The 19,569-nt window shown below is 50.1% G+C and overlaps 1 protein-coding gene across 1 annotated transcript in view; it reads right to left on the reverse strand.

The window, feature by feature from the left end:
* Positions 1 to 304: 304 nt before the first annotated feature.
* The window catches only part of TAOK1 (TAO kinase 1), a 78,623-nt gene continuing 59,358 nt past the window's right edge, over positions 305 to 19,569 (reverse strand). The window contains exons 11-20 of the mRNA XM_060692323.2: positions 18,287 to 18,454; positions 16,770 to 16,973; positions 14,209 to 14,343; positions 12,768 to 13,004; positions 11,239 to 11,367; positions 10,388 to 10,591; positions 9,077 to 9,316; positions 7,972 to 8,184; positions 6,544 to 6,726; positions 305 to 3,092 (exon numbers count right to left, since the gene is read on the reverse strand). Coding sequence (XP_060548306.2) covers positions 2,631 to 3,092; positions 6,544 to 6,726; positions 7,972 to 8,184; positions 9,077 to 9,316; positions 10,388 to 10,591; positions 11,239 to 11,367; positions 12,768 to 13,004; positions 14,209 to 14,343; positions 16,770 to 16,973; positions 18,287 to 18,454 — 2,175 coding nt within the window. The 3' untranslated portion in view covers positions 305 to 2,630. The remainder of the gene's footprint in view (positions 3,093 to 6,543; positions 6,727 to 7,971; positions 8,185 to 9,076; positions 9,317 to 10,387; positions 10,592 to 11,238; positions 11,368 to 12,767; positions 13,005 to 14,208; positions 14,344 to 16,769; positions 16,974 to 18,286; positions 18,455 to 19,569) is intronic.

The raw sequence follows: 19,569 nt of genomic DNA on the forward strand, positions 1-19,569 counted from the left end.
GGTTGAAAATCCTGCAAAACCCGTTTTGACGCCCCGATTCTGAAAACTCACAACTTTTTTTGTCTCGGAAAAATCTTACTACGTGGCTAACGAAACCTCCTCGCGCCGGAGAAATGCGTTTCGTAGCGGGCGTTAAGAGAACACTTACCGAAAATCTGCATTGCGACTCTCAGAAAAAGCACAAAGCCCACGGAAGCTTTGGACACACAAACACACACACACACACACAGCTTCTCGTCTCCTTTTCACACGCCAGCAGCAGCAGCAGCGCACACGCCAAGCACTTAAGACCAAGGCAGCCGGGTGGGGTTTGGCAAATTCTTTTACTTAAAAGATTAATTTCATGGAGAGCCTGGCACAGATGGATGTACAATGGCAGGTGAGGGGGAAGAGAGAAAAACAGCTTCCGTCACGGATCTTCCCTGGCAACGAAAACGCCAGTATCGCATTCGACGTCGCGTCCGTTTCACTGTCGAGGCAAGCAAAGCTTTTGAGGGGAGGGAGGGAGGGCGAGCGGGCTGCTGGGCATGTCCAGAGTGCAACCCCTGGGTTGGGGGGGGGGGCGCTGCTGACCCCTTCCTCAAATAACCTAAGAGGTGGTTGTGCCAGGGGCATCTTGAGGACTTGAGGAAAGCTTTTAAAGATGCCACCGGGGCAAGGTGTATGGGCTTGGTGGTCCTTGGTCGAGGACGATGGGTGTGGGGCCACTGCCCTCCCCTCCCTCCTTGCAACGGGTTCATTGGCTGAACAGTCCAGACCCCACCCCAAAAAAGAGCTCACAGCAACCCCAGGACTTAAGATGGAGACGGGTCAACCCAGAAGGGGGCTCTGTTGCTCCTGCCCCACCCTCCATGTTGGCAACTTTAGCTGTGCCCCATTCAGGGAGTGGGGTGTTCGTGTCTTCTGTCCCCCCCTCCCCTTTTCAGGCCAGGCTCCAGGCCCCCTTCTGCTCCTCAGTCAGAAGCCGAAGTGGGATGGGGACGGGTGGGAGGCGGAAGATGTAGCCGAAACCGAAGGAGCTGGAGTGGTGTGTGTGTGTCTTTTGTTGTTTTAATTTAGCTAAATTAAAAGTCACACCGATTTAAAAAAAAAAAAAAAAGATTGAAAACGTGACACACACGAGAGTATATTTCTTCTATACAGGTATGTCACGGAGAGACATTTAAAAAAAAACAAAACTTTTACATTTCTGAGCCCTATGTGTGTGTTAAAAGGCAAATCCTAAAGTTAGTAGCTAGTGTTTGCTTTAAGTGTGCAAGAAAAATAATGTACAACAGAACACCGGGTGGGACAGCTGGTAGTGATTTGACCGAGCTGAAGGCCAACTGCTCCCGGGGACCCCACGGGCGCTCACAGCGGGACCCCTTTCCCTGCCGTGGCACGGAAGGTACCAAGAGCCAGCTCCCTCTGGGGCCGCGACGGGCCCCGCGTGGCTCCTCGGAGGCCGAGTCGCCCACAGAAACCGAGATGCCCACTCGATGCGGGCTTGGCAAGGACTGGCACCCACTCGCCCTGCCCGCAACCAACATCTCCAGTGGCTGACAGCAGCAGCCGGGCGGGGGACTCCACGTGGCAAGTCAAACCCCTACAAACGGTTGCGGTTGGACGTGTAAACGAGAAAAATAATAATAATTATATAATAATAATAATAATAATGAGGATGTGGCAAGCCCAATAAAAACTGGCAAACGTAGTGTCAGGAGCAGAGACTCCTGGTCTCTTGACGGCGGCATTAGGGGGGCGACTTATGGCATCGTTCACAAGAACCTCTGGCATCTGAGCGAGGTCGGCTGCGGGCCGGAACAGTTCGGAAGGAGAGCAGGCGCGCCGGCTACGAATGGGGATCCGGCACGGAGTTCTGAGGCTGAACTTCGGTGAGATGTCACAGTATTAAGCCCTAAAAAAAAAGGGAAGGCTCTCCTGCTCTCCCCACCCCCCGGCTCCTCCCCCTCACGCGTGCACGCACACACGCTCACTCGCACGCCACCCAGCCCCTGGGGCCGAGCTGCACAAAAGGGTTCGAGCAGGTGCATTTTACTAGTGCAGTTCTGTCCAAGCCGCCGCGTGCGCCCGGAAATTCTCGAGGCTGCGCGTCGTAGTGCAACAGAAAACACGCAGAAGGCCGCGAGCCTGGGGGCGCGCGACCCCAGCCTCTTTTGATGGGCAAAGTTCTAGGGAGCTGCTTTCCCTGGGCCCCTCCCTGGGCAGCTGAACCGACACGGGAGAAAGGGAGCTGGGACTCCAGGCCCCCTGGACAAAGTTACCGTCGGAGGTAAAGGGGGAACCCTCTCACCTTCCTCCTTGAGCTGCAGGGGAGGCGGGGACCCCGCTCTCCCCACAGCCCTGGAGGGGGGGAGGCATTTCCACCCCTCGTGCCCGCACGGAGCTTCCTTAAAGCCGGTGCGTGTCAGGTGAGAGAGCCACACTACAGCCAAATACTATGACATCCCAAATAGCGAACGCGGAACGCAATGCTTGCCGCGCGAAGACGGGCCCACCGAACGGTACCCCGAGCCTGCGCTGCCCGGGACCGGTTCCTGGGGGGGAAGAGGCCTGTCGGCAGTTCCTGTGGGCGGGCAGACGGCGCCAGCGGGGCAGCCCGCCCGTAAAGGGGCACCGAACGGAAGGTATTATGTGTAAGACATGTGTGACCCATTGGATATTTGCGAGGTGACGCTGGCGCTGCGACTCATGCCTGGCTCTGTCCGTCCCCCGGAAGGCGTCCGCCTCAGGGCCTGGGGGCTGTTACGGACCCCGAGCGAGCTGCCCCGAGGCACCACCTGCAGGGGCCCTGAGGGGTGTCCCCACGGCTGGGGCCCCCCTTGCATGGGATGGCCCCAGGCCTGAGGTTGGCCTGCCATGGGGTGGCCCCAGGGAGGGCCCGGCCCCCCGGAAGGGTGGTGGGACCAGCTGGAGGCTCCGGGGTAGCTGTGGCTGAAGGCCTCGGGGGAGAGGTTGGAGAGCAGCATGTTGCTGAAGCCCAGGCGCATGCTCTCCGAATCAAAGGCCTCGATTTCCCGCGCCTGGCGCTCTAGCAGGCCCCGGATCCGTTCCGTGCGCTCGTTCTGCAGAGCCAGCATCTCTTCCTCGATCTGGACAGGAAAGAAATCGGGGGAAAAAAAGGGGGGGTGGCTGTTACCCCGAAAGGCCAAACCCGGTTTCTGAAGGAGCCCAGAGACCCTGCTGATCTTCCCCTTGGCCAGGGTGAGGGGGGGTCCCTTTGGCTGTGGCTCTTTTGAGAATAAGCTGAACACATCGTGCAGTCCCAGCCGTGGGAACTCTCTGCCAGCCCTGAAGCTGACCCGTCCGAAGCCAGTTTGACAGCTTCAGTGCTGCCTTACTGGAGCTGAGGGATGGGGAGTGGGGGGGGGGCAAATTCTATTTAAATTAGTTTTAAATAATTATTTTAACTTTTGTACAAATGTTTTTATTTTGGCTGTTCACCGCCCTGAGTCCGAAAGGAGAAGGGCGGTATACAAATTTAATAAATAAAATAAAATAAAATAAAATAAAATAAAATAAAATAAAATAATAAAATAAAATAAAATAAAATAAAATAAAATAAAATAAAATAAATAAAATAAAAAAGAGCCTTGGTAGTACAATGGTTTAGAGCACCCTGTTATTAAGAACAGCTGCCTGCAATTACTGCAGGTTTGAATCTCGCCAGGCTCAAGGTTGACTCAGCCTTCCATCCTTTCTAAGGTAGGTAAAATGAGGACCCGGATTGTGGGGGCAATAAGATGACTTTGTATAAATATACAAAAGTAGGAAGGCTATTGCTTAGCGCATTGTAAGCCGCCCTGAGTCTCCGGAGAAGGGCGGCATATAAATCAAATTAAAAATAAAATAAAATAAAATAAAATAAAATAAAATAAAATAATAAAATAAAATAAAATAAAATAAAATAAAATAAAATAAAATAAAATAAAATAAAATAAAATAAAATAAAATAATAAAATAAAATAAAATAAAATAAAATAAATAGAGATAGCTTGTAGCCAAAACAAAATACTTTCTCTTGGGAACCAAGGACGTTCTCACACCTGGTCAGAGAGAGGAGGAGTGATGTCACCCGGCAACCGGATGGAGCCTCGATGGGACCATGTGACTGTTTGTTTGGGGAAAGGGAAAGAACTTTTATTTTTTAATTAGGTGAAAACCGCGGGGAACAGTCAGAGTCGGTTTTCACCAGATCTGTGCCAATATGACATATCCAAGAAAGTGATTCTTTGGGGAATTCACCTGCCTCGGAATGGTCTGTTACTTGGAAGCCTGACACCCTCCGTGCTGCCTGGACCGCTGTGCAAAGACTCTCCACCCCGGGGGGTGGGGGGAGGGGTTTGTAATGGATGGGGCAGCGTTAACATCCTTGGCAGGGGAAGGATTTTCAGAGTTTGGGGAGTAGCAAGTCCTCGACTTACAACACTTTGATTACTGACTGTTCAAAGTGACATCAGCGCTGAAAAAAGTAACTTATCCCCTTTTTTTCACACTTACGACCGTTGCAGCATCCCCGTGTGGTCACGCGATTAAAATGCGGACGCTTGGCCACCGGCTCATATTTATGACGGGTGCAATATCCCCAGGGGTGATCACGTGATCCCCTTTCGCGACCTTGTGACCAGCCAAGTCAAAGGGAGGAGAGAGCCAGATTCTCTTAATGACTGTGTTGCTAACAACTGCAGTGACTCACTTAACAACCATGTTACTAACTTAACCACTGTGGTGATTGACTTAACGGTGGCAAGGAGAGTCGTAAAACAGGGCAAACCTTGCTTAACAAATGTCACGCTATTTTTTTTTTTTTAAATTTGATTTATATGCCGCACTTCTCCGGAGACTCAGGGAGGCTTACAGTGCGTTAAGCAATAGCCTTCATCCTTTTGTATATTTATACAAAGTCAGCTTATTGCCCCCACAAACTGGGTCCTCAATTTACCTACCTTAGAAAGGATGGAAGGCTGAGTCAACCTTGAGCCTTGGAGAGATTCGAACTTACTTTAATTGCAGACAGCTGGTGTTAAATTACAGTGCTATCAGTCTGCTGAGCCACCAGGTCACTTGTTAACCTTGCCACTGAAACTTTGAATGGTCACTAAATGAACGGTTGTAAGTCAAGGATTACCAGTACTACTGATCTCTCATGCTAGCAGCAAAATTCTACCAATGCATTTTGTGAGGCTCTTTCTTGGTAGTTACACGTGGGACAGGATTTATGCTTTCTGTTTCAGAGGTAACTTACAACTTACCACCATTTGTTAGAGAGCGTTTGACCTTACTGTGAAACTGAAAAAAGTGACTTGCAACCAGTCCTCGCACTTGTGACTGTAGCAGCATCTCCAAGGCCACATGATCAAAATTTGGATGCTTGTCAACAGGGTGGATTTGATTTAAATCGAGTTGATTTAAGTCACAATTTAAATCATGATTTAAATCCCTAGTAAAAGGGCTTGATTTCAATCAACTCGATTTAAATCATAATTTTTCTCTGCTCCTCCTTTGACCCACCGTTGACTCACCGATAGTCCCAGTGTTGCAGAATACACAGCCTCCTGCTACGTAACTAAGCTCCATTTCATGCTGAATAAACTAAATTATTTATGTATCTTAAATAGAAAACTATCTTACGATAGTTACCCCAAAAGTTTTTTATTAAAATAAATTTGATAAAAATCAAAAAAATCCGATTTAAATGGAAAAAATCCGATTTAAATCAAAAAAATCTGATTTTTTTGATTTTTTTAAAAAAAATCATTGATTTTTATCCACCCTGCTTGTCAACTGCCCCATATTGACGACGGTTGCTGAGGGTCCCCCAGGTTCTGTGATCACCACTCCCAGCAGGCTTCAAAGCAAAGTCAACGGAGAAGCTGGATTCGTTTAATGACTGTGTGATTCACTTAACAACATCAGTACTTTGCTTAACGGCCATGGCAAAAAAGGGGTCGTAAAAGCAGACTCCCTTAATAACAGCCATCTTCCTTAGCAACGGAAACTCTGCTCTCAGTTGTGGTTGTGTGTGTGGAGGACTAGCTATAGGTAGTCCTCGACTTACGACCACAATTGAGCCTAAAAGTTAGGTTGCCAGGCAAGAAGTGAGTTTTGCCCCATTTTACTTCTGTTGCCACCTTCGTTAAGTGACCCACTTCAGTTGCTAAATTAGTAACACGGTTGTTAAGTGAATCCCGTCTTCCCCGCTGAATTTGCTTGTCAAGAAGGTCGCAAAAGAGGACGCTGCAATTGTCATAAACGTGAGTCAGCTGTCAAAGCATCTGAATGTCAATCACCATGGGGATGCGGGAACGGTCATAAGTGTGAAAAATGGTCGTAAGTCACTTTAGCAAACCGTTGTAAGTTTAGGACTACCTGTATAAGGTGGAGGGCAGAAGGAGAATTGAAGGGGAAGGAAATTGCAGGGAAAATTATGACCACCTAGACTGACCCAACCTCTCGGGACCGCTATGGGTCTTCCCCAGAGGAGGAGAATTTGGCCAAAGAGGGCAGAAGGAAGACCCCGCTCCCCTCCCCTCCCCTCCGTACCTTCTGTTCCAGGAGAGCCCTCCGCAGGGAGACCCTCTGCTCCAGTTCACGCAGCTCCCGGTCGTGCTGGGCCTCGGCCTGCATCTTGATTTTGCTCTGGTAGGCGTTGAGCAGCTCCAGTTCCTGCTGTAGTTGCATCTTCAAGACCTGGCACTCCGCTTCCTGGGCTTCGTCCAGACGCAGCTAGAACACAAGGCCGGAGGGGTCGACATGACATGCTTGCTCCGGAGGGACCTGCTCAGCCTCGGCTCTTTAAAAAGATAGGGGGACTCCGACTCCCAGAATTCCCCAATCAGCACTCTTTAAAAGAAGGGTCAGTGATGGGATTTAGCCGGTTCGCACCAGTTCGGTAGAACTGGTAGCTAACAGTTTGTTCAGTTTGGCAAACCGGCTGAAGACTCGCCCCTCTCCTCTCAGCCACTCCTCGCCTCGCCCGGGCTCTCCTCGCCCAACGTCTCGTCTTTCTGTCCGGCCGCTCGCCCGAGCTTATTAGAACTGCTTCATGCTGTGACATCACCCAAGAGAAGGGGGAGAACGGAGGCTCGCTCCCTCCCTCCCTTTCTCTGCGCTTATGCCGTTCGGCCTTTCCTTTTCCTTTTTGGCGTCCGAGCCACGCGACGACCGCCATGGACCACCAGTAGTTGCACTGGAGCCACCCCAGGAAGTTTGGGCAGGGCTCGCGCTCCTGGTAGGACCCTCCCCAACTCCCTCCTTTTGGCTTCTGCTGGGCCCAGCGGCAATGCCGTCTGGCGCACATCGGCTTCTGCAACCGGTCCTGGCTGCGACAGGGAACACGGGATCTCCTGGCAGCGGGGAGGAGAGGGTGAAGGGGGCAGCAGAGAGGGGAGAGTGCGAGGTTGGTGCTTCTGGGATGAGGGGGGCCGGAAAGCGTTTAGGTCCAGCTCAGCCGGCCTCTCTTTAACTGGTTGTTAAATTATTTGAATCCCACCAATGAGAAGGGTGGAATCCTCCAATTGCTGGCTGATGTCAGTGCCTCAGCGCTGGCATAGAGAGGAGAGGAGAGAGAGAGATAAGCTCTGAACTTTTGCCTGCTAAATCCCTTTGAAGCCGGGTTGTCGTGGAAATGAGGAAGGGGGGAGACATTCCTGGGAAATGACAAAACAAGAAGTCTGGAGAATGACTTGGAAGATAGCCAATGAGAGCAGAGATTTGGGGATCGGAAAGGGAGGGATTGGGGGGCAAAAGGTCAGTCTTGTCCGCATCGAGTCATGATCCGGTGGCTGTGCTCAATTAAAGAAAAGATTTCCTTAAAGATTGGCAGGTTGGAAATTCATTTATTTTGAGATAGCATCGAAGTCTGACAGATGGGAAATTCTGGGAGTGGAAGTCCACAAGGCTTATATGGGCCAAGGTTGAGAAAGCTTGCCCCAGAGACCCCACTAGAAGTGCCCCTGGTAAAATCCTCACCGCTTGCGTGGAGAGCATCTCGTTGATGCTGTGGTCGTACTGCTCGGCCAGGATAGCCAGCTTGCGGGTCTGCTCCTCCTTCAGCCGCTTCAGCACGGCCTTGTGCTCGCTCTTGGGCGTGGTCTCCAGCAGGTGGTTGCGCAGGGCCTTGTACTGCCGGGTCTGGATCTTGCAGGTGTCCTGGAACTGCTTCTTGATCTGAAGCTCCTTGGACTGGGAGGGGAGGCGGAGAAAAGAGACAGGCGGGTCAGGCAGGCAGCGGTCACAGGGTGGCATCCCTGCCCACCGAGGGTAGAGGTTCCACGGAGCAAGATGGAGCAAAATGCGCTGAACAACAGTCTTACTTAATAACAGAAGTTTCAGCCTTGCATCCCCTTGCCTCATGAGGCCTTAGTGGAAAACCAATTAAATACGAGCCAGCAGTGTGTGGTGGCAGCCAAAAAAGCCAATGCAATCCTAAACTGCATGAACAGAGGGACACAATCTAGATCAAGGGAGGTACTAATACCACTCTATAAAGCCTTAGTAAGGCCACACCTAGAATCCTGCATCCAGTTTTGGTCACCACACTATAAAAAAAGATGTTGGGACTCTAGAAAGAGTGCAGAGAAGAACAACCAGGATGATGAGGGGACTGGAGGATAAAAGATACGAAGAACGGTTGCAGGAACTGGGCCTGGCTAGTCCAGTGCAGAGAAGGACCAGGGGAGACAGGAGAGCATCTTCCAATATTTGAGGGGCTGCTACAGAGAGGAGGAAGGGGGTCAAGCTATTCTCCAAAGCACTCAAGGGCCAGACAAGGAATAATGGATAGAAACTGAACAAGGAGAGATTTAATCTAGAAATAAGGAGGAATGTTCTGACAGTGGGAGCAATCCACCAATGGGACAGGAGTTGCCTTCAGAGGTTGTGGGAGCTTCATCACTGGAAGCTTTCAAGAAGAAACTGGACTGCTATATTTCAGAAATGGTGTAGGGCTTCCTGTTTGGGGAGGGGGTTGGACTACCTCCAAGGTCCCTTCCAACTCTGTTAATCTGTTAAACTCGCTTGCTCCCGAGGAAGCCCGCGACACCCCCCCACCCCTCACCCCGCCGGAGAAAGGTACCTTCAGACTCTTGGGCTGCTGCCGAACCTCCATGACGTGCTTCCGCCTCAGTTCCCTCTCTCGGCGTTTGTTGTACTCCAGCTGGTTGGTCAGCTCGGTCTGGTGCTGCAGCCGAATGAGTTCGCAGCGCATCTTCTGGATGGTGCTGAGGTGCCGGAATTCCAGCTCCTGCATGGACTCGTGCTGGCGCAGCAACATGGCGTGTTCCAGGTCCTTCTGGGTTTGCCTCTTGTTCAGCTCCTGGGTTGGAGGAAGGGGGCGGCTGAGGAAGGGCTGCTTGGCACCGGGAAGAGCTGGCTGGCTGAGCCACGGATTGGACGAGAGTGGGTCAACGCAGCCACCACCCAAAGGCCAATGAAGACCAGAAGGGGCTGACATCTGCGCACCCACCTCCGCTACAGGTCGGCCTTTGCTTGCTAGAGAGGACTGCAGGCTACTTTGGCTCACTGCCGCCTTCCTGCAATTTGGCAGATCGAATCTCACCAGGCTCAAGGTTGACTCGGCCTTCCGTCCTTCCGAGGTCGGTAAAATGAGGAGCCCGATTGTTGGGGGCAATATGCCGACTCTGTAAAACCCCGGCCCTCAGTTCTGTGGCCTGATGTAGGGCCACGCAGCCCGTTTGGAACTGGGCCGTGGACGTGGTGGGCGAATGCCCGTGCGCAGGAGTGTTTTGCGCAGGCACAAAACCATCCCTCTTCCCCCCGCTGCCGGTCTGCCAAACTGGAAAGATTGGGGACCACTATTTTAGGAGCGATGGGTCATATAGGAATGTGGGAAGGAAGGAAGATGAGAAAATTAGAATGAAGAAGCGAAAGAAAAGAAGGGAGGGAAGAGGGAAGGGAAGGAAGGAGGAAAGAGAGAGAAAGAAAGAAAGAAAGAAAGAAAGAAAGAAAGAAAGAAAGAAAGAAAGAAAGAAAGGAAAAAGAAAAACAGACTAAGAAAGAAAGAAAGAAAGAAAGAAAAGAAAAAGGAAGGAAGGAAGGAAGGAAGGAAGGAAGGAAGGAAGGAAGGAAGGAAGAAAGAAAGAAGGAAAGAAAGAAAGAAAGAGGGAGGGAGAGAGAGAGAGAGGGAGGAACTGAGGAGCTTGGTCCATCCTACCTTCAAACAGACACTAGGTAATTTTGGGGAGCTTCGTCATAACTTTGAATGGGTGCTAAGCGACCAGCCGTTAAGTCAAGGACGTATCCTCTGTTGTTGAAACCCGAGGCCAACCCTGGCCCATCCAGGGAAGTCAAGAGAGCCAAGAACCGCTCCTTATGGATCAAATGCTTCCTAGGGGCCTCGTCTCCTCCCTTCCCAGGGGCCACATACCTCCCGGACAAGGTCCTGCTCCAGATTATGGCGCGCCAGCAGCATCCTCCTCTTGAACCGCCGGCACTCCAGCTCCAGGTATTGCCTCTGACGCCGCAGCAGGTTGGCCTCTTCCTCCGCCTGGAAGTGCTGGATGTTCTCCTTCTGCTTGGACAGCCACTCCTGCTTCTCCTTCTTGGGGGTGCTCTGGTTCTCGTTCAGTTCCTGGAAACAAGAGACCCGGGAATGAGGAGCTCTGCGAGTTGGAAGTTTAATTCTTTTAAATCGAAATTTTAATCTGTTTTAAATTATTGGGATTTTTTTAATTGTCTCTGTCTAAATTATTTAATCTGGTTTTAATTATGTTTTTAACTTTTGTATCTATGTATTTTACTTTGTGCCTGTTCACCGCCCTGAGTCCTTCAGGAGTAGGAGGGTATATAAATTTAATAAAAACAAAAACAAACATACTTTTGGGGGGGGGGCAGGCTGAGGGATACTGGGAACTGAAGTCCACGCGTGATGTGATGGAATTGAGGGAGGAGCTGGACTCCCAGGGAGGGAAGGAAAGGGTGCATCTTTATTGCTTCACGCCTATAGACAAAATCTTGCCAGAGTGAAGTCTACTATCTGCTTTTACAGAGGGGGAGGAAGAGGCAACTCAGCCTGGATATCATGTGTGAGAGAAAGAGGGCGAAGACGCCGCCTCCCTAATAGTTCCCAGGGTGTTTTTGCAAAGGCAGACGGTCGACTTCACTCTGGCAAGATTCTGCCTGTAGGTGTGAAGCCATGAAGAGCCCAGCTGGGGAGAATTACACGGTTTGGGGCCCCGACAATGAATGAATGAATAAACTCCCCCCTTCCTCCGTTACCTCTTTGAGCTGCTCTTTGCGGAGTTTGTATTCCCTCTTCTGGGATTCCAAAAAGCTGTTGAGCTCTTTCTTCTGCTGCGTCTGGATGTGTTGCTGAAACTTCTTCTCCTCGTTGGCCATCACTTTGGCCTGCGCAAGAGGAGAGCAAGAGGCTGAGTCTTTTTGGGGGAGGCCTTGGGGAGCCCGGACCTCACCTGGTTTAGGCAGGCCAGCACCCCGACCTCACCTCTACCCCCAGCTGCCTTCCTTGCACGCGGTTCTCATAGAATCCTAGGGCTGGAAAGGACCTCAGAGGTCTTCTAGACCAACCCCTCCCTCAAGCAGGAGATTCCATGCCATTTCAGACCAATGGTTGCCCAGTCTCTTTCTGAAAGCCTCCCGTGATGGAGCACCCACAGCTTCTGGAGGGAAGCCTTTCCATTGGTTGACTGCTCTAACTAAATGTTAGGACATTTTTCCTTCGTTCTAGGTTGCTTCTCTCCTTGATTAGTTTCCATCCGTCTTCCTTCCTTCCTTCCCTTCCTTCTCATCTTCCTTCCTTCCTTCCTCATCTTCCTTCCTTCCTTCCTTCTCATCTTCCTTCCTTCCTTCTCATCTTCCTTCCTTCCTTTCCTTTCTTTCCTTCCTTCCTTCTCATCTTCCTTCCTTCCTTCCTTTCCTTTCCTTCCTTCCTATCTTCCTTCCTTCCTCATCTTCCTTCCTTCCTTCCTTCTCATCTTCCTTCCTTCCTTCTCATCTTCCTTCCTTCCTCCTTTCCTTTCTTTCTTTCCTTCCTTCTCATCTTCCTTCTTTCCTTCCTTCCTTCTCATCTTCCTTCCTTCCTTCTCATCTTCCTTCCCTCCTTCCTTCTCATCTTCCTTCCTTCCTTCCTATCTTCCTTCCTTCCTTCTCATCTTCCTTCCTTCCTTCCTTCCTTCCCTCCCACATTCCTATATGACCCATCGCTCCTAAAATAGTGGTCCCCAGTCTTTCCAGTTTGGCAGACCGGCAGCAGGGGAAAGAGGGATGGTTTTGTGTCCCGTTCCCCCCACCCCCACCTCGGTCGTCTTTAATGGGCTAGACAAAGGTAGCTTCTTGGTGTTCTCTAAGCTTGGCTGTTTCTTTGCAGATGTTTGAAAGTAGGTGCTACTCATGAGGATGATGTTATGTAGCTGGGTTATGAAAAGTCTGCAAGAAAACCACCAAGTTCAGAGAACAAGGACCCACAGTCCTCCTCCTCCTCCTCTCCACAAACCCCCCTCCCTTCTAGCACTGATGATGTTCCCTAGTTGGGTCGTGAAACATCTGCAAGAAAACCCCCAAGCTTAGCCTTAAGAACGCTTCATTTCAACCCTGAGCTACCAATATTCTCCTTTATTGATAACCTAGCTTCCTCAGACTTTTAACCTCCGGTCACCTAATCCTGTTCCGTTGCTCTCCTCCGCACTCTTTCTAGGGCCTCAAAATCTTTTCTGTATTGCGGGGACCGGAATTAGGAACCGGGAAGAGCCCAGGAAGAGAAGTCTTCACAGCAACCCAGTGGCCCTCACCTCTTTCTCCATGGCTGCCTGGTGCTTCTTGACGAGTTTCTCCATCTCCGCCGCAAAGTTGTTGCGCTGCGTTTCCAGGTCCTTGTCGAGCCGCAGGCGATGGTCGTCCATCTCCGTTTTCAGCTTGTTCTCCAGGGCCATCAGCTGCTTCTGGTGCTGCCGCCTCATGCGCTTGTAGCCGGACATCTGTTCCCGCAGCTCCGAGTCCTGTTCATGTTCCTGCATCTGTCTGGTCACCTGAGGAGGACCGAGAAGCCCCGGGGGCCATTTTTAGGCTGGGAAGACCCCCCCCCACCGCTTCCTCTCCCCCCCTCCCCCAAAGCCTCAGCACAAAACCCAGGCCGGATGAGGAAATCGGGCACTGCCAGGGCAAGGGAAAAATAAGTCCTCAACTTACGACAGTTTCAATTGCTAAGCAAGACAATTGTTAGGTGAGTTGCGCCCCATTTTACGAATTTTTTTATGCCGCGGCCGTTAAGCGAATCATGGCAGTTCTTCAGTGAATTGTGCGGCCGTTAAAAAGCAAATCTGGCTTCCCCCTCGACTCTTGCTTGCCAGAAGGTCGCAAAAAGGGACCACGTGACTCAGGGACACTGCAGCCGTCATAAATACGAGTCAGTATAGAAATCCAATATAAATAAATAAATAAATAAAGTTGCCAATGTCTTTTGAGTTTTGATCACGTGACCACGGGGATGCTGCGAGCGTCAGAAGTGTGATAACGGTCATCCGTCACTTTTTCAGTGCCGTTGCAACTTTGAAGGATCACTAAACGAACTGCTGTAAGTTGAGGACTACCTGTACTCCTGGCTCTCCCAAATTCTGAAAAGTCTTGGCCCTGACAAGGAGGCTAACCGTGTCCCAGCTACTGCAGACCAGACCCCTGGCACCCCCCCCCACCCCCCCGGGTCTTCTCCATTGCATGGTCACAGTCGTCTAGGGGAGAGGTAGGGTTGCCAGGTCTGCTTCCAAAAAATAGCGGACAAACGTGTGTGTGTGTGTGTGTGTTTGTGTGTGTGTGTTAAGTAGTAAAAAAATAAAAAAAAAATTACAATTAAATTATACATTTTCTTACAAACATTTTAACATGCCATTTTAGGTCAGTCGACACAAGCTACAATACATTTTAAAAATGTGAACTGTACATAATTTTATAATATATTTTTATTTTAATCTCGTCATTAATTTTTTCGGAGAATCGAGTTCAATGGATATTCTAACTCATGAAAAAAAAAGACAAAACGCGATTCTCCTATCCTTATTCTCTTAGACCGTACAGCTTTAGATTACGTACCATTTCATCATAAAGCTTTTGAATAAAAAAAACGTCCACTATTTCGTGACAAAAAAAAATAGTGAACATAATGTGAAAAAAGCAGACTGTCCGCTCAAATAGTGGACACCTGGCAACCCTAGGGAGAGGCCAAGCCCACCCACTCACCAGCGAAGCTGTGCGTATGGTAGCAAAGTGCTCTCGGTTGCGGTAGTGGGATCGGTGGCGCGTCCCTTGGGGTGGAGACTGGGGCTCCGATCCTCTCAGCCGAGCGTCTGAATCCTCCCGGTAGATTTCTTCCTCCTGGGGACGGGAGAAAAGAGCGGAGAAGGTGAAGGCCATTGGGACGAGATCAAAGGCAGGTGCCAACACCAGAGATTTGAGGCCTGTACCTGCCAAGCTTTCAGTTCAGCGGCCCCCAACTTTTCGGCACCAGCGACCGGTTTGTGTGGAAGACCATTTTTCCAGGGACTGGCAGGAGGGCCAGGAGTTTCCCTTGCCTGCCGCTCACTTTCATCTTTGCGGCTTGGTTCTTGACAGGCCATGGACCGGTACTGCTCCATGGCCTGGGGACCCTGTTTTAGTTGACCTCCCTGAAACGTTAACTTTCTGGCTGAAGCCACAACGGTGTCACGAGATTATTAAAGGAGGATGTTTGTAGCTCAGAGGTGAAACGAGGGGTCCTTAGTGCTCTCTGAGATTGTTGGTTTTCTTGGAGATGTTTCATTACCCAACTAGGTAACGCCATCAGTACTAGAAGGAAGGAAGGAAGGAAGGAAGGAAGGAAGGAAGGAAGGAAGGAAGGAAGGAAGGAAGGAAGGAGGGAGGGAGGGAGGGAGGGAGGGAGGGAAGAGGAAGAGAAGGAGGAGGACTGATGTGTCCTTGCTTCTCCATGAGATTGGTAGTTGTTTCATTACCCAACTAGGTAATGTCATCAGTGCTGGAAGGAAGGAAGGAAGGAAGGAAGGAAGGAAGGAAGGAAGGAAGGAGGGAGGGAGGGAGGGAGGGAGGGAGGGAGAGAAGGAGAGGAGGAGAAGGAGGAGGACTGATGTGTCCTTGCTTCTCCATGAGATTGGTAGTTGTTTCATTACCCAACTAGGTAATCTCATCAGTGCAGGAAGGAAGGAAGGAAGGAAGGAAGGAAGGAAGGAAGGAAGGAGGGAGGGAGGGAGGGAGGGAGGGAGGGAAGGAGGGAAGAAGAGGAGGAGAACTGATGTGTCCTTGCTTCTCCATGAGATTGGTAGTTGTTTCATTACCCAACTAGGTAATGTCATCAGTGCTGGAAGGAAGGAAGGAAGGAAGGAAGGAAGGAAGGAAGGAAGGAAGGAAGGAAGGAAGGAAGGAAGGAGGGAGGGAGGGAGCGAGGGAGGGAAGGAGGGAAGAAGAGGAAGAGAAGGAGGAGGTCTGATGTGTCCTTGCTTCTCCATGAGATTGGTAGTTGTTTCATTACCCAACTAGGTAATGTCATCAGTGCAGGAAGGAAGGAAGGAAGGAAGGAAGGAAGGAGGGAGGGAGGGAAGGAGGGAAGAAGAGGAGGAGAAGGAGGAGGACTGATGTGTCCTTGCTTCTCCATGAGATTGGTAGTTGTTTCATTACCCAACTAGGTAATCTCATCAGTGCAGGAAGGAAGGAAGGAAGGAAGGAAGGAAGGAAGGAAGGAGGGAGGGAGGGAGGGAGGGAGGGAGGGAAGGAGGGAAGAAGAGGAGGAGAACTGATGTGTCCTTGCTTCTCCATGAGATTGGTAGTTGTTTCATTACCCAACTAGGTAATGTCATCAGTGCTGGAAGGAAGGAAGGAAGGAAGGAAGGAAGGAAGGAAGGAAGGAAGGAAGGAAGGAAGGAAGGAAGGAAGGAAGGAAGGAAGGAAGGAAGGAAGGAGGGAGGGAGGGAGCGAGGGAGGGAAGGAGGGAAGAAGAGGAAGAGAAGGAGGAGGTCTGATGTGTCCTTGCTTCTCCATGAGATTGGTAGTTGTTTCATTACCCAACTAGGTAATGTCATCAGTGCAGGAAGGAAGGAAGGAAGGAAGGAAGGAAGGAGGGAGGGAGGGAAGGAGGGAAGAAGAGGAGGAGAAGGAGGAGGACTGATGTGTCCTTGCTTCTCCATGAGATTGGTAGTTGTTTCATTACCCAACTAGGTAATGTCATCAGTGCTGGAAGGAAGGAGGGAGGGGGATTTGTGGAGAGGAGTGGAGGAGGAGGAGGAAGAAAAGGAGGAGGAGGAGGACGACTGTGGGGTCCTTGTTCCTCCATGAGCTGGGTGGTTTTCTTGTAGATGTTTCATTAGCCAACTAGGGAACATCATCAGTGCTAGAAGGGAAGGGGGGATGTGGAATGGAGGAAGAGGAGGAGGACTGAAGGGTTCCTGGATCTCCATGAACTTGTTGGTTTCCTTGTAGACATTTCATGACCCAACTAGGGAAGACCATCAGTGCTGGAAGCGCTAGCATTGATGACGTTATCTAAATTTGGGTCATGAAACGTCTGCAAGAAAACTACCAAGCTCAGAGAGCACCCAGGAGCCCTCAGTCCCCCCACTTCCTCCTCCCTCCTCCTCCCCCTGATGACGTTGCCTAGTTTGGGTCATGAAACGCCTGCAAGAAACCAAGCCAGCTGGAGAGAACCAAGGACCCCCCCCCATCATGAGGTCATCCGTCTCGACGTGGGCAAGGTCACTTCCTGCCGCCTCCTCGCAAACGGCTCTGAAAGTCAAGGGCCCCCCCGCCCCAATTACCGGCTTCAGGTGGATGACGGAGCTGTTGGACATGACCGTGTGGTCTCCTTCCATGATATCCAGCTCGCTCTTGTCGTCGGAAGCATCTGGAAGACTGTTAACGCTGCTGCTTTGGCTACTGGCGCTGATGGACATGCTGGGGATCGACTGGTTGCTCCCCACACTGTTCACCGTTCCCGTCCGGCCCATGCTGGGGTCTTGCTCCTGGGGAGAGAGAGAGAGAGAGAGAGAGAAGGGTTGAGAGCAGGGGAGTCCCAGGCAAGGGGAAGTGCCGTAATACAGGGAGTCCTCGACTTACAACGGCTCATTTAGTGACCGGAGTTACCACGGCACTGAAAAAGGTGACTTACGAACCATTCTAAACACTTAATGGCCAATGCAGCGTTCCTATGGTCACGTGATCAAAATTCAGGCGCTTGGCTGCTGACTCTTATTTATGACGGTTGCAGTGTCCTGGGTTAATGTGATCCCCTTCGGCGACCTTCTGATGAGCAAACTCAAGGGGCCGGATTCACTTAACAACCGGATTGCTAAATTAACTGCAGTGAGTCACTTAACCATTGTGGCAGGAAAGGTCGTAAAATGAGGCAAAACTCGCTTAACCAACGTTTCAGAAATGTTTGGGCTCAATTGTGGATGCAAGCTGAGGACTACCTGAATACACAAGTAATAAATCAGTAAATAGGAACATCCGTTGGCTGGGATCGATGGGACCCGTAACCTGCTCGGCCTTCCCATCTGGGTGGGCTGGGAGGGGGTGCCAGACGTTGCCAGCCCCTCTCTCTACCTCAGAAACTTCTAGCCCACCCTCTGATAAAAGAGAATATTTATAGGCTCAGAGATGGAGTCCTTGGTGCCCTCTAGGCTTGGTGGTCTTCTTGCAGACGTTTCATGACCCAACTAGGGAACATCATCAGTGCTAGAAAGTCTCAGAGACAGCAAAACCCATTTCTTTCCAGCACTGATGATGTTACTTAGTTGGGTCATGAAATGTCTGCAAGAAAACAACCCAGCTCAGAGAGCCCCAAGGACCCCTCAGTTCTCCTCCTTTTCCTCCTCTTCTCCACAAACCCTGTTTCCTTCTAGCACTGATGATGTTCCCTAGTTGGGTCATGAAACGTCTGCAAGAAAACAACCCAGCTCAGAGAGCCCCAAGGACCCCACATTCCTCATCGTTCCCCCTCCCTTTCTCATTATCCTCCACTCTGCAACCCCCCCCCTTCTAGCACTGATGTTGTTAACTAGTCAGGTAATGAAAAGTCTGCAGTAAAACCTCAGAGAATAAGGACCCCCGAATCATTGTTGTCCCCTCCTCCTGCTAAACCCCCTTCCCTTCAAGTACTGATGATGTCACCTGGTTGGCTAATGAAACACCTGCCAGAAAACCACCCAGCTCAGAGAGCACCAAGGACCCAACTGTCCTTCACCTCCTCTTCCTCCACTCCACAAACTAGGTAACGAAACACCTGCCAGGAAAGCACCCAGGAGCCCAGAGAGAGCCCACCCTCCCCTCCTACCTCTTCCTCCTCCTGGGCTTCCACTGCTGGTCCGTTGTGGGCCTCCTGGAAGAGGAGTTTCTTCATTTTGCGATACTGGAGGTTGTCCAGCTCTCTCACGGCGTCCTTGGTTCTCTGGATTAGGTCTATTAACACGGTTTCCGGGCGGTCTCGGACAACAAAGACATGCTGTGGTGGAGGGCACAAGGAAAGCTGTCAGGGTTAACCCTCTCCCCAAGACCACCACCACAGTGGAATAAGCCCCAGGGAGATCCTAGATCCGGAATCCTGAAACAGTGTGGTCTCTTTCTCGGGGGGCGCTGTCGGGACGGGGCAGGCGCACGAAAAGGATTTCTCCAAGAAGGAAAATATAGGCAGTCCTTGACTTGCAATCAAAATGGAGCCCAAAGTTTCCGTTGCTAAGACAAGACAGTTGTTGAGTGAGCTGTGCCTCGTTTTACGACCTTTCTTCCCACGGTTGTTAAGCGAATCACTGCAGCTGTTAAGTTAGCAACACGGTTCTTAAGCGAAACTGGCTTCCAAAGAATAGAATGGAAAAGAATATGAAAATAGGACAGACTAGAATAGAATGAAAAATATAGAAATAAGAAGAGAAGAGAATAAAATAGAGAATAGAATAGATTTACAGAATAGAATAGAAAATATAGAATAGAATAGAATAGAATAGAATAGAATAGAATAGAATAAGAATAGAATAGAATAGAAAATATGGAATAGAATAGAATAGAATAAGAATAAGAATAGAATAGAATAGAATAGAAAATATGGAATAGAATAGAATAGAATAGAATAGAATAGAACAGAACAGAACAGAACAGAACAGAACAGAATAGAATAACAGAGTTGGAAGGGACCTTGGAGGTCTTCTAGTCCAACCCCCTGCTTAGGCAGGAGACCCCACACCATTTCAGATAAATGGCTGTCCAGTTTCTTCATAAAAACTTCCAATGATGGAGAACCCACAACTTCTGGTGGCGAGCTGTTCCACTGGTTAATTGTCTTCACTTTTAGGAAATTTCTCCTTAGTTCCAGATTGCTTCTATTCTTGATTAGTTTCCATCCACTATTTCTTGTCCTGCCTTCAGGTGCTTTGGAGAATAGTTTGACCCCCAAATCTTCTTTGGGGCAGCCCCTGAGATACTGGAAGACTGCTATCATGTCTCCCTTAGTCCTTCTCTTCACTAGACTAGCCAGTTCCTGCAACCGTTCTTCGTATGTTTTATCCTCAAGTGCCCTAATCATCTTTGTTGCTCTTCTCCACACTTCTTTCTAGAGTCTTAATA

Source organism: Pantherophis guttatus, chromosome 1 (assembly GCF_059756535.1).
Source record: "Pantherophis guttatus breed Tessera chromosome 1, ASM5975653v1, whole genome shotgun sequence".
In the NCBI taxonomy this organism is placed as follows: domain Eukaryota; kingdom Metazoa; phylum Chordata; class Lepidosauria; order Squamata; family Colubridae; genus Pantherophis; species Pantherophis guttatus.